The sequence below is a fragment of the Impatiens glandulifera genome, chromosome 7 (genome assembly GCF_907164915.1).
Source record: "Impatiens glandulifera chromosome 7, dImpGla2.1, whole genome shotgun sequence".
NCBI classification, from domain to species: Eukaryota; Viridiplantae; Streptophyta; class Magnoliopsida; order Ericales; family Balsaminaceae; genus Impatiens; species Impatiens glandulifera.
Window position 1 is genome coordinate 11647612 of NC_061868.1, and position 12972 is coordinate 11660583.

Genomic DNA, 12972 nt, shown 5'->3' on the forward strand with positions numbered 1-12972 from the left:
TATAAACTTATAAAATCTTAGAAGTATAAATAATATATCTTTAACTAATTAAAGAGTTTATTTAAAATCAAAATCGCTATATTTTTTTATAAGGTTAAAATCTTAAATTTTAAGAGTTAAACTGATATTTGAATTGCCTTAATTCATATGTTAATTTAAATGATATAATATTGTAAAATAACTTATTTTAACCTATATTCATAATATTTTTTTCTTTTGCACAAGTTCAATTCCTCTTAAACAAAATACAAATAAGGTTCTTTTATGAAAAAGTTTTGAATTAAAAAGGCTATGACATTTATAAAATTCCCAATCCTTTTCCCCCTCTACATCTGCGTTGTTTTATACTTTATATAATAATAAAATAAGATATGGAATAAATTAAAGTTAACTCTATCAGTCGTCCCCCCCATTATATATAGCCATTCCAATCCAGTCCAATTTTTAAGACATGAAGTTTTTAACCTTCTGAAACTCAATCTCTTCTTCCCTCTTCTTCTTCTTCTTCTTCTTCTCACTTTCATCAGCCATAGCTATGATCTGGCTTTGGCTTTGTCTAGCTTTCTCACTACTTGTATTTCAATTGATTCTCACAATAATAAAGCATTATCTCCCATTATTCTCAAAAACAAACCTCCATATCCCAAAAGGTTCATTTGGCTGGCCTTTACTCGGAGAGACATTAGCTTTTCTCAAACCACACCCTTCAAATTCAATTGGCTCATTTCTCCAACAACATTGTTCAAAGTATGGGAAAGTTTTCAAATCACATTTGTTTCTTTCTCCAACTGTGGTTTCATGTGACCAAGAACTCAATTACTTCATACTGCAAAATGAAGACAAACTTTTTCAGTGCAGCTATCCTAAACCCATTTATGGAATTCTTGGGGACATTTCAATGTTGGTTGCAGTTGGCGATGTTCATAAGAGGCTTAGAAATGTCGCTATCTCTCTTGTCACTACTATCAAGTCTAACCCACAATTTCTTAATGATATTGAGAGAGCAACTTTGCAAACATTGGATTCTTGGAAAGATAGACAAAGGGTACTGTTCTGTCAAGAGGCTAGAAAGGTGCAATCTTTTTTTTTTATATATATTTTTTTTCTTGTGGGTTTTAGGTTATTGTTGTTTATATCAGATTTCTAATAATGGGTTTTTGATTTTTAATCGATTTGCAGTTCACATTCAATGTAATAGTGAAGCAGGTTTTGGGTTTAACTCCAGATGAACCACAGACTGCAAAAATTCTAAAGGATTTTCTTACTTTCATGAGAGGGCTTGTTTCTTTGCCGCTTTACATTCCTGGGACTCCTTACGCCAAGGCTGTCAAGGTTTTCTTTAATTCATACCCTTCAAGTTCAATTCTGTGTTCTTAGTGAAATGGGTTAAAAAAAGTTTTCTGAAAAAGAAAGAAAGGAAATTAAAGAGAAAAGGGAGAAAGAAAGATAAAGAAGGCATGTGAGGAAACTTTTATTGATTCTTGGGAATGCTTTACAGGCTAGACTTAGAATATCTTCCACTGTCAAAGCAATCATAGAGGAAAGGATGAGGAGAAGAAGAAGATCAAGTGATGATGATGATGATGAAGATGAAGATGGAGATGGGCTTAACAAATCCATGAAAAGTAACTGCAGTGACTTCTTGGAGATCTTGCTTGGAGTTGATTCTTTATCTGAAGATGAAAAAGTTAGCTTTGTTCTGGATTCCCTTTTGGGAGGATATGAAACTACCTCTGTCTTGATAGCCATTGTTGTCTATTTCCTTGGTCACTCTCCTTCTGCACTTCACCAACTAAAGGTACTACAAATTCTTGTCTGAAATTCTGAATTGTTATTTCAGATCATCTTTTGATATAATTGTGTGATTTATTTTGGTGTAGAATGAGCATGAGGCAATAAGAAGCATGAAGAAAGCAGATGAATTGCTGAACTGGGATGATTACAAAAAAATGGATTTCACTCAAAAAGTAAAAAAGATTAATTAAGATCAAGAATTCAAGATCATTTTTTTGACAATTTTTTATGGTGTTTGTAGGTAATCAATGAGGCTCTTAGATTTGGGAATGTTGTTAAATTTGTTCACCGAAAGGCTCTCAAAGACGTTAAATTTAAAGGTGTTTTTCTAAACATCTGGATAACTCAAAGTGGAAATAGTCCTTAATTGGGAATCAGAAAAAAGAAAACCATGATTTTGTTGTTGTTTTTGGTTTGTCTTGTTCTTGAATCAATCTCAAATGTATTGTTTTGTTTGCAGATTTTGTAATTCCATCAGGTTGGAAAGTTCTACCAGTTCTTAGTGCAGTTCACTTGGACCCATCAATCCATACAAATGCTCTTGAGTTTTACCCTTGGAGATGGGAGGTAAATAAAATTGTTTTTTTTTTTTTTTACTTTTACAATACAGTTAAATCTGTTTTATTTACTGATTAGTAACTGCAAGAATATTTCAGAATCAAGATCAGACAGGAAAGAAATTCATTCCATTTGGTGGAGGTTCAAGATGTTGTCCAGGATCTGACTTGGGTAGAGTTGAGATAGCGTTCTTTCTTCATCATCTCGTACACAAGTTCAGGTGCGTCGGTTAGTCAAATATTTTATAAGCTCCCCGATACATAAAAACTCATTGTTTGTTTGAATTTTAGGTGGAAAGTTGAAGATGGAGAGCAACCATTGGCATTTCCATATGTAGAGTTTAAAAGAGACCTTGCCATGAGTGTGGAACAAATCTAGCCTCAGTTGAACTATTTCCAGGAATCTTTTTTTGTCTCTACTAGCCTATAGAAAAAAGATCTTGTTCAAGTAAGGTTTGTATTCAATGAATCTTTTCTTTCATTAAACCACAATCAATTAAGCAGATTTGAGCTTGATAATACTGTACCCATCAAGGATCCTCTGCTGATGATCATTAAGCTGCTCATTTCTTCCACATTTTCCCCTCTTTATTGAGGAGGTTTATTGTAATTTGTAATTGTAAAATTTTAGACAAGAGGCAAATATTGTAATAGTGTGTATTTTATTATAATGCCATGTTAAACTTTTATAGAATTAAGTTATGTTTTTCTTTCTAAATCGGTTTTAAGTTTATATAGCAGATAACATAATATTCTGAAACATAACTCAATTAAACATATATTGCAAGAGGCTGAAAAATCAGTTTAAGTAATAATAATGCAATTAAACATGACCTTAGACTTGTTTCACCACAATAGGACTCCTTACATTGTGTTTTCCATCTGACCATGTCAACTGCCCAAACACATAATCTTTGCTTCCACTAACCACTTCAGCCTTCAATGTAACTTTAAAGCTTCTCATTTCTCCAATCTTTGAAAATTTCAATTTTTTTGGCTTGACCGATACAGAAACACCAACCGGACTTCTTACCCGAGCAACGTAAGTTCCGGTAGAGCCAACATTTTTCAAGGTTCGAGTCAGTGTGACGGAACCATGGAGACTTGGCACGGTAATTGATGGATAATTGAAGTTCACCAAGTTAATGGACTTAGAGCAAACATATGGGCTCTCGGAAAATTTCTGGATTTGTGTTTGATTGTAACCAAGTGCACAAAGGAAGTTCAGGTAATCATTGAGAGACAAATCGTAAACCAAGCCTGGATCCATGGCTCGGTTTGGCTGCACATGTCCTGCTCCATAACTGAAAGGTGTCGCCTTAAAGTAAGAAGCGTTTGTAATTTCCTCATTCACATTGTCCTGCACTCTTGCTGCAAAAATGAAAGAAACTGGTTATATATCATGTTTAAAAACTTGACAGAATTGGGTCATCTATTTATGTGAGTTCTAAGTTCTAACCTGTTGTCATTATGGCTGACCGAATAGCAGCCGGGCTCCATGTAGGATGAAGGGTCTTTAGAAGGCCGACTACACCAGAAATGTGGGGGCAGGACATTGAAGTGCCCGACACTGAATTGAATAGAACTCGACGCTTGTCAAATAGTTGGTTCGTCGGTCCTTGTGCTTCTGTATAGGCTGCTATGACGCTTACTCCTGGTGCAGTGATATCAGGCTGATAGAAACGAAGAACATTCATCAATCGTAATGGGAAGCACGTAATCTACTATGGATCCATATCAACCCTTGTATATATTAGTAGAAGATTAAAGAGTAAAACAAAACCTTTAGGATTTCCGGGTTGATGGTGTTAGGACCCTTAGATGAGAACGCGGCCATGAATGGAGAAGGTTTCGTGTCTACTTGAGTAGTTGGGGACGTTATGTATGCAACCGGAGACCTGTTTTGTAAGAAATACTCTATTTAATAAATCGGGGACAATGTAGTGATCTTTATTTACCTTTTTTGAGTTCAACTTACCTTGTGGAATTGATGTAACTGAAGATGGCAACACCATTTGTGTAGTTTATCTGTGAAGCTGGAAGAACATGAGGATCGGCGAGAATCTCGTTTGCAGAAGACTGATCATTGGCAAGAACCATCCCAACCGCACCAGCCAAAGCTGCTTGCTGTCCCTTGTCAACTCTTGCATTAATTCCCCGAAGACAAACCAAGATTTTTCCCTTCACTTTTTTCGGATCAAGCGTTCCAGCCTTACATAGGCGTCTGAAGAACTCACAAGAGAAGAACTTAACAATATTTTCAATGAAACAGAATAAAAAACACAAATGTTCTAGTCTTACGCTTCATCCACCGATGCATTTGCAGCTTTCGCGTCTGCAGCGCTTAGAATTGGGAAGAACACGTTGTGCGGCAGCACTTTCGGTGAAAGACTTTCCCCCTATTGAGACAAAAGAGTGGTTTATGAAGATGACAGGTTGATTCCCGAAACATGTTAAACAAAAATGACAGACGAAAAACTTACTTGCAAACGTGTTTTATCACCGAGAATAACGTAACTAGGGAACTGTCGATCCATAGTGCTGGCCGCAACAGTAAACTCCCAAGGGGCAATATTTGAAACAGTAGCAGGTTTCGGTCCAGAATTCCCAGCCGAGCAAACAACAACAATACCATGTTTAACCGCGTGAAAGGAACCAATGGCAACGCTATCGTTGAAAAACGGGGCAGATTCTCCTCCAAGAGAAACCGACAAGACATCAACACCATCATGGATTGCCACATCAAAAGCTGCAAGTATGTCAGCATCGAAACATTCGTTTCCAGCAATAGGGGTCCAGCAGACCTTATAAGCAGCTACTCTTGCTCTTGGTGATCCTCCCTTTGCAGTTCCATTTCCATAACCAAAAACATTTGCTCCGGGAACAAAGTTTCCACCTGCGGTTGATAAGGTGTGTGAACCGTGGCCCTCGGAATCTCGAGGGGAGTTTGAGGACGAGTTTAGAGGCCCTGCAGCTTCACTATACCCTTTATTGAAGTATCTTGCTCCAATAAGCTTCCTATAACAATAGGAAAAACAATATTAAGAAAAAGAAAAACTACATGCTAACCAATCCCGTAAGAATTAGGAAGGTCAATGAAGCCGATGTAGAATGATCCTGCAAGTTATCATGAATTTCACAGGACACAAGGCAGGATAATTTCTCTAACATATATTGAAAAAGTCTTCTCTGTCAATGGTTTTTCATATCTTGGTTTTCCAAGTAGATATGTGTGTTCTTTATGTGCTTTTTTTTATTCTTCTTTTACTAGTTATTGATTATTAACACTTGAGCATGTAAATACCATCAGGGTTTGTTTTGGATGAGTATAACTGGAATTAGAATTGGCTGGAATTCTAATTCTAATTCCACAAAAATTGGCTGAATTACAATTTAATTCCTGTGTTTGGAAAATGTATAGAGTTTCATATAATTGTAGCAACTGAAAACCATTTTGCATAAACATCTGAAGTAATTCATTTTCAATATTTGAAAAAAAGAATATAATAAGAATAATTTCAATATATATTATTTATATTATTAAAATATTAATTTCACACAACCAATTATGATACCTCAAGTATGAAGAGTTTTGTCGTTCGATTCTCATTAAGAAAAAAAAAATCGGTTCGATATATTGACTTCCTAATTCATTATCGGTTGAACATATTAATCGGGTTGTAAATAATAAAATATTAAGATATTTTGTTTGAAAAAATATAGAAAAAATAAATATTGAAATTACAATTTCAAACTAAAAAGAATGGAAATGAAAATTATAAAATTATATTTTTTCAATTTGTTGGAATTCAAGTTTCAATTTCAATCCTTAATATTAAATGATCTACCAAACTTAAGAATTAGAATTAGGCCCCAATTTCAATTCCTTGGTTACCAAACACACCCTTATGATTCTATCCCGATTAACTACTTGTCGAACGAGGAAAAACAGCATGTTTGGTTTGATTCAGCTCGGTCCATACCCAACCCAGAATTGGAGCCTTACTCATAATCCAGTTTAGTTGGTTAATCCCACATATATGAAAGTGAGTTTTAAAAGAGAATTTAAAAGAAGCAGCTTTAAAGAGGAGGCTGGATGATGGGTAGAGAGAGAGAGAGCACAGACTTATTGCAATGAAAGCTGGCGTCTGCACCATTTTGGCAGATTCCTTTCCACTTTGATGGAACTGGTCCAAATCCTTCGTCAGTGAAACTCTTTGATTCAGGCCACACACCTGTCTCAATCCCCACCAAACAAGATAACTTAAGCAAAAACAATTCTAACTTGTAAACACTACTTTTTCTTTTCAACCAAATAGACAATTATTTGAAAATCCAGCTTGTATCAAGTTTGTCATTTAGATAATAACCCAATTGAGCGGTTTTTGGCTAAAAAAACATAGATCAGTCATGTCAAACCAGTAAGCAAGAACCAAAAAAGTGAGAAAAATCTGAAAAAAATAGTCACATAGTTGTTTGTAATCCTAATATGCCATTGTTTCCCAAGTAAACAAAGAAATGAATAAAAACTATAAGTGGGGAATATTCAGGGTATGGTCTCCCCAAAAGACTCCACAATGCACACGTAGCCCATAATGACAACTTTTTTGAGAAATTCATTCTATTCAGAAAGATCATTGATATTTGGAAACCTCCATTATAGGAAACATAGAAATATTAATATTATTTAAAAATAATAATAATGTACTATAACTATCTAAAAAATGATCCGATCTAGATGTGTATAAGAATGAATTATTTCACCAAATGGATCCCGTCTCCTTGAAAATATCCAAATAAATTCAATATTTTAAATAACCCAATGATTAAGAGATAATGCAGCCGTTCTTCTCCTTGTACTATTTATTGCTAAGGAACTATTGCTGACTTTGTAATCCAAATGACTACTATCATTTCATTTTGCAACTACAACTGCCTACTTTTGTTAGCATTTAATTCAGGAAAGATTTTTCCTTTTTTTTCTAGAAAAAATTCACAAATCATTACATGGAAAAAGGTCGAGAAAACATGTTCGCGGTGTTATTCAATAATAATAATAAACATAAAAGGAAAAATTTCAGTGTCTTTTAGACAAGACTCTTTTCGTTTAAACTACCCTAATAGATCCATTTGTAAGTTTCTTTTGCAACTTGAAATAAATAATAAGAGAATTGCCATAATCTGCTTCCAAAATAAGCAACCAAAGAATCAAAATATAACAGTTTGTAATGGATGCACGTGAATCCTTGTAATTTTTAAATACTATCTACCTATGGACCAGTATGATCAGAAACATTGATGGTTACTTGTGCATAGTCAACACTCAAGATTCAAGACAATCATCAAATTAATAATAATTTAAGAAACCAGAATCAAGATTTAATATATGTAATTACTTCAATACATGGGTCTTATCTCATCATTATTATAAGAAAAAGAAAACAAGGCCTTGTTTGTTTGGGTTTCTTAAATAATTTTTAAAAAAATAAGACATTTTCATCCGTCTCTCATTATTTACATCACTTTTCGCAACTAAAATATTAAAATACTCTCTACTTATTTATTTATTTTTATTAAATATTAATAACCTTAAAGTCTTTAAATTAAAAATCACAACCAGGCCAAAGTTATCTAGAAAAGTCAGCGGAAGCCTAGGCAAGCTATTATTAAAGTACAAAAAAAAAATCAACTTTCTGTCCGTTTTTGGAGGAAAAAAGAAATTTGCCGACAAATTAGAAGATCTCATTATCATAATTTTAAGATGAACATGGGCATGGACCAATCAAGTTATTTATATGGCCTACATGCTATTCTAAAATAAAATAACGGTAATTTAGTAATTTAGATGATATATGGGTTGAAACACGTGAAACTAGAGCTGGATTTGAATGATTAAACGTTAATAAATTTTTTTGAAAACATTTTTCTTTGTCAACTATCTCGTCCAGATGTTGATTTAGATGAGATAATCGTCTGGTTTGTTGATATTATCTCGTTCAAGCTTAAACTATAGCACTAGATGTTTCCAAACAGAGACAAATATGTTGGTTTATTTGGATTACGTACCTGTGTCAAGGTTGCCTATGATTGTATCTTCACCAAATTTCGCCTTCTTCCAGATAGAGCTGGATCGAACAATGCCATTTTCCTCGAGCCCTAGGAAATCCCAGGATCGGGTTGTGTGTAATTTCTTTCCACGGTTCTCAAAAACCGAGACCACGTCGGAATGTTCTGCATTTGGTATGAAGTTACTTGTATATATATTTGATAATACAGAATTTAATTAACATGAGAGAAAGAATGCCTACTAGCAATCTGGACTGCATCTTCTTCTTCCATTGTGGCTGCGAAACCATTGATATGTCGTGTGTATGAGTAAAAGATTGCATCTTTTGCATTATCCCTACAAAATTAGATAGTCATGTCCAGAAAGGGTTGATGATTCAACATACAAATCATAACAAATCCTGACAATTCATTACCTTCCCAAGAATGAAGCTAAAAAATCGTAATGAGACTCAGTAACTCGATCCAAAACAATAGATGAAACTTCTGTGCCATGTGAATGAGCTCCCAAATACACTACATATGACTGCATCAAAGTTTCAGACCAACATTTTAATGGTGGAAAATGAAAATCACAATGGAAACAGTTAATTATGCTAAACAGAAGATAATTGTCTTGCCTTTTTTATGGCAAGAGTGGATGTAAATATCAGTGAGGAGAAAAACAGAAATGTCTGTAGAAGAGAAAGGGCAGCAATTGTCGGGACTGCCATGGTTTTCTCTGTGTCTTGTAATTCACTTATTGGAGGACAAGACACCCTTTCTATTTATAGAGCTGTGTTTGTCATGAAGTACTACATCTTGCTCATTAGTCAAATTATTCTATTTTTTTTTTTAATTTGAAAGCTTATCTATATTTTCATGACTTCACACTTCAATTTAATAAATACTTTATTTAAACTTACAATTATCATATAGATTCTTTTTTTTATTGAATGGAGACTTTGTAATGACAGTTCAAATTACATTATTATCTTGATCCATGAGAACTACATTAATCTATTAATCTGTTAGGTTAATTTAAGTGGAAAGAGTCTTACCCAATAGATCAATGACTTGTATAATGGATCTACAAGCATATTGTTTAGTAAATTGATAAGTAAATCTACTTGGGACTTTTATCAAACACGTGGTGGTCAAGACTCAAGTGAGTAATTAGAAATGGATTAAAGCCCCACTTGTAATCTAACACATCGTATAAAGTAAAAATGGGGACCAAAAATGAAAGGATCAATGCCCAAATTATAAAAGAATGGAAGATGATCGAGTAAAGTGAAAGCAAACCTTTTTCCGCCCACGAAGATGTGAGATGAACATGACGATTGATGATTAGTGTTTTGGATTAACATTTTCGAAGCTGGGATCTGTCTATATCAATCGGATTAATCAAAGAAAGATGAAAATGGTGGTTAGAAACAACCAAAACAAATGTGGGCCGCAGCACCATGAAATCTGAGTGAGCCGGAGAGTGGAAATCTCAATCATGTCTATCTTCTCACACAACACGAGAGAAAAGTTATCCGTTGACTTAATAGACAATTCATAAATAAAATTTATCCCAATTTTTTTTATAAATATAAATTATTCTAAATATTATTTTAAAATAATTAAATAAGAGTAGATGATGTTTAATTATTAATTTATTATTATTCATTTTAAGAATATAATAAGACACTATTTTTTTTTCAAAAAAATAATCCATATTGGTTGAAAAATGATAAAAATAAAAAAAAACATAACAGGAGAAAGTAAGTAAATAAACAAAAATTAGAAAGAAAAAAATATGAAAAAAATATGAAAAAAATACAAACACGTTGCCCAATAGGTTATTGATTTTCTAAGTTCTAAAAAGAACGATTAATTTCCTGATCGACTACTTCAGCTTTTTAACACAAATCTCAGAAAACGTCATAATAATAACATTATGAATGATACGCATCGGACGACTCCGATCGTTTAATGTTCGACGATTTCTCTTTAACTAAATAGTCTATTATAAAATAATTGAATGATAACCCAAATATGTAGGTGTATCATATTTGTTGTCTCAATCTAAATTTCTTATCAACTATCTAAGAACTCGGGCATCACCTAGTGAATTCTAGTTATGCTCAATAAAATATTCTAGACAATAGTCATATTCGACAATACTAAAATAAGTGAGTCGTCGACTCAACTTCCTTGTAACATATATGGCTTACTATAATATAACATTTTTTTATTCACATATCATCAGTAAAAATTTCATTATGAATAACGTTTCATCAAAAAACGAGATTTTGGATGGAAAATTTTCAAACAAAAATCATATAAAATCATCTTAGCAACAAACTGTAACAATGTCCCCACATGAAAATTATCCCATGTTTTGTCAATGAATAACGTCTTATTGACATTGGGATACTTGTTTGTGTTTACCAAAAGTAAATTATGTTTTGAAAAGAACTCTTTCTAATGTTAATCTCTTTCTATATCTAATTTGATTAGCGAAACTACCAGACTGATGATCAAACATGTCTGTAACTATATATTTCTACGTATAACAATAACAATGGAAGTAAGGTCAAAATAAGTCACATACTAATGAAAAACGGATCACTTCTTTAAAATAATTATATTCATTTTATTTACTTACTAAGGACATGTTTAATCCTCGATCTATAGTGGTTTCGCTAGCCAAATTAAATATAGAAGGAGATTAAACATTATAAAGAGTTCGTCCCATAATAGAGTTTTACTTTTGGTAAGACGCAAACAAGTGTCCCCGTCTGAACAAGACGTTATGCGTTGACAATAAATGATTTTTTTTATGTGGGACATTGCTACAAGTTGTTCTCTAAGATGAGTTCATAAAATTTTTGTTGAGAAAAACTTTGGGAGTCAAAGATTCTATCAATGATCTCATTCTTTGGATGTAAAGTTATTCACATTAAAATTCTTACGAATGATATTACATGAAAAAAATGTTATATTATGGTTAATCGTATGTGTCACGAGGAGGTTAAATTGGAAACTCACTTACTTTTACATTGTCGAGGGGTGACTAGTATATAGAGTGTTTTGTGGAGTATCACTGGAATTCATTGGGTGATGCCCGAGTTTTTGGATAGTTGTTGGGAAATTTGGATTGACGCGGCTAATATGGCAGGCCTATATAATTGAGTTAACCATCCCAATTATTTTTGGTGGATTATCTAGTTGGAGAGAAATCGTCAAACTTTCATTGATCGTAGTCGTCCAATGTGTATCATTCATAATGCTATTATTATGATACTTTCTGAGATTCATTTCAGAAAGCCGGTAGAGTTCGCCGGAGAGTTAATTGCTCTTCTCGATGACTTACGAGTTCGATAATCTATTAAGTAATGTTTTTTTTGTTTTTATTTTTTTTGTATTTTCTCCTCGTGTCATACTTTTGTTATTGTGCTTAAACAATATTTTCATCATTTTTAATATACATTAACCTTTTTCAAAATAATAATATAACTTTAATTGTAAAAAAAAGCAATTCCATTTTATTTATTTAGTCACCTTAACAAAACAAAAATAATATCATTATTAAAAATCAGCTTATAAATGTTACATAAATTTCAAATAATTTATATTTATGTGTAGTTTATTCACGTTTTATTTCAATAATTTTTTATAAAAATATTTTTTGAAAAGGTTAACTTGGTCCTACAAATTAGAGTTTTCTTAGTGTTCGAACTTAAAATCTTTAGATTTTTGGTTGAGACTTTTTCAACTTCAGTTAACCTAATTGATTATATTCTTATGTTTTAAATTATGCTTTTTTGTTATGTTTTTCAATATGTGATTAATGATCAATATTCTTATGATCATCTTTCATCGTCTTTTCAATTGTCAATCACTCTATTTACATGATGCACTTACAAAATTTTGATAAAAACTTTTATTGATGTATGATCATCCCAATTGTCCTCAACTTGTATCTCACTATTTTTCACAAGTTCAAATTTGGGGACAAAAGATTTGTAGTTTCCCACTTTTCATTATTTCAATTCATTTATATGATAATTACAAATCTTTTGGAATTCGAACAATCTGAATGAGACGTTGCGGTTCCTCTCTTCTCGAGAATTCATACATCATTTATTAGTGTATGAACAACTATATCTCGAGCACATGTGAAGTATGCCATTAATAGAAGAAAAAATGGAAGGAGGGACAATAAGTCGTCATTGAAATATTTGATCACGTGTCATTCAACAAATTCGTACATTATTATAAGTCTTATCATATATAAAAAGTGAAAAATGATGTGTAAGTGAAATAAAAAATGTATAATCGCAAACAAAAAAAACATAATATTTAGTCAAATTAAAATTCATTATAATCCTCATTTTAAGTTTATTGTTCCTAGAGAGTCTTAATTGTCCACCTTATATAACATTAATTGATACTTCTCCTTTTATCTTGTAAAAAGAGAATATATCATACCATTATAATTTGAAACACATTACAATTAAAGTGATTTACATTTTATTGTTTACATAGATAAAATTGAAATCGTCCATTTCCTTTGGAACCTAAT

The 12972-nt window shown here is 32.5% G+C and overlaps 2 protein-coding genes across 2 annotated transcripts; one reads left to right on the plus strand and one right to left on the minus strand.

Moving 5' to 3' along the window:
- The first annotated feature begins 427 nt into the window (after window positions 1-427).
- Window positions 428-3045, plus strand: LOC124944427 (cytochrome P450 724B1-like). The gene is made up of 8 exons (XM_047484678.1): window positions 428-1072; window positions 1180-1332; window positions 1499-1798; window positions 1881-1967; window positions 2036-2114; window positions 2255-2361; window positions 2451-2572; window positions 2643-3045. Exons 1-8 carry the CDS (start codon window positions 536-538, stop codon window positions 2728-2730), a joined length of 1473 nt encoding a protein of 490 aa, XP_047340634.1. The 5' UTR covers window positions 428-535; the 3' UTR covers window positions 2731-3045.
- A 68-nt stretch (window positions 3046-3113) lies between these two features.
- On the minus strand, window positions 3114-8984 carry LOC124944426 (subtilisin-like protease SBT5.3). Its single transcript, XM_047484677.1, has 10 exons — window positions 8834-8984; window positions 8660-8754; window positions 8418-8582; window positions 6478-6586; window positions 4835-5369; window positions 4653-4750; window positions 4330-4575; window positions 4135-4249; window positions 3811-4024; window positions 3114-3722 (listed from the first exon to the last, which is right to left on the minus strand). The coding sequence occupies exons 1-10, from the start codon at window positions 8947-8949 to the stop codon at window positions 3187-3189; spliced, it is 2229 nt and encodes a 742-aa protein (XP_047340633.1). The 5' UTR covers window positions 8950-8984; the 3' UTR covers window positions 3114-3186.
- Window positions 8985-12972: the final 3988 nt, after the last annotated feature.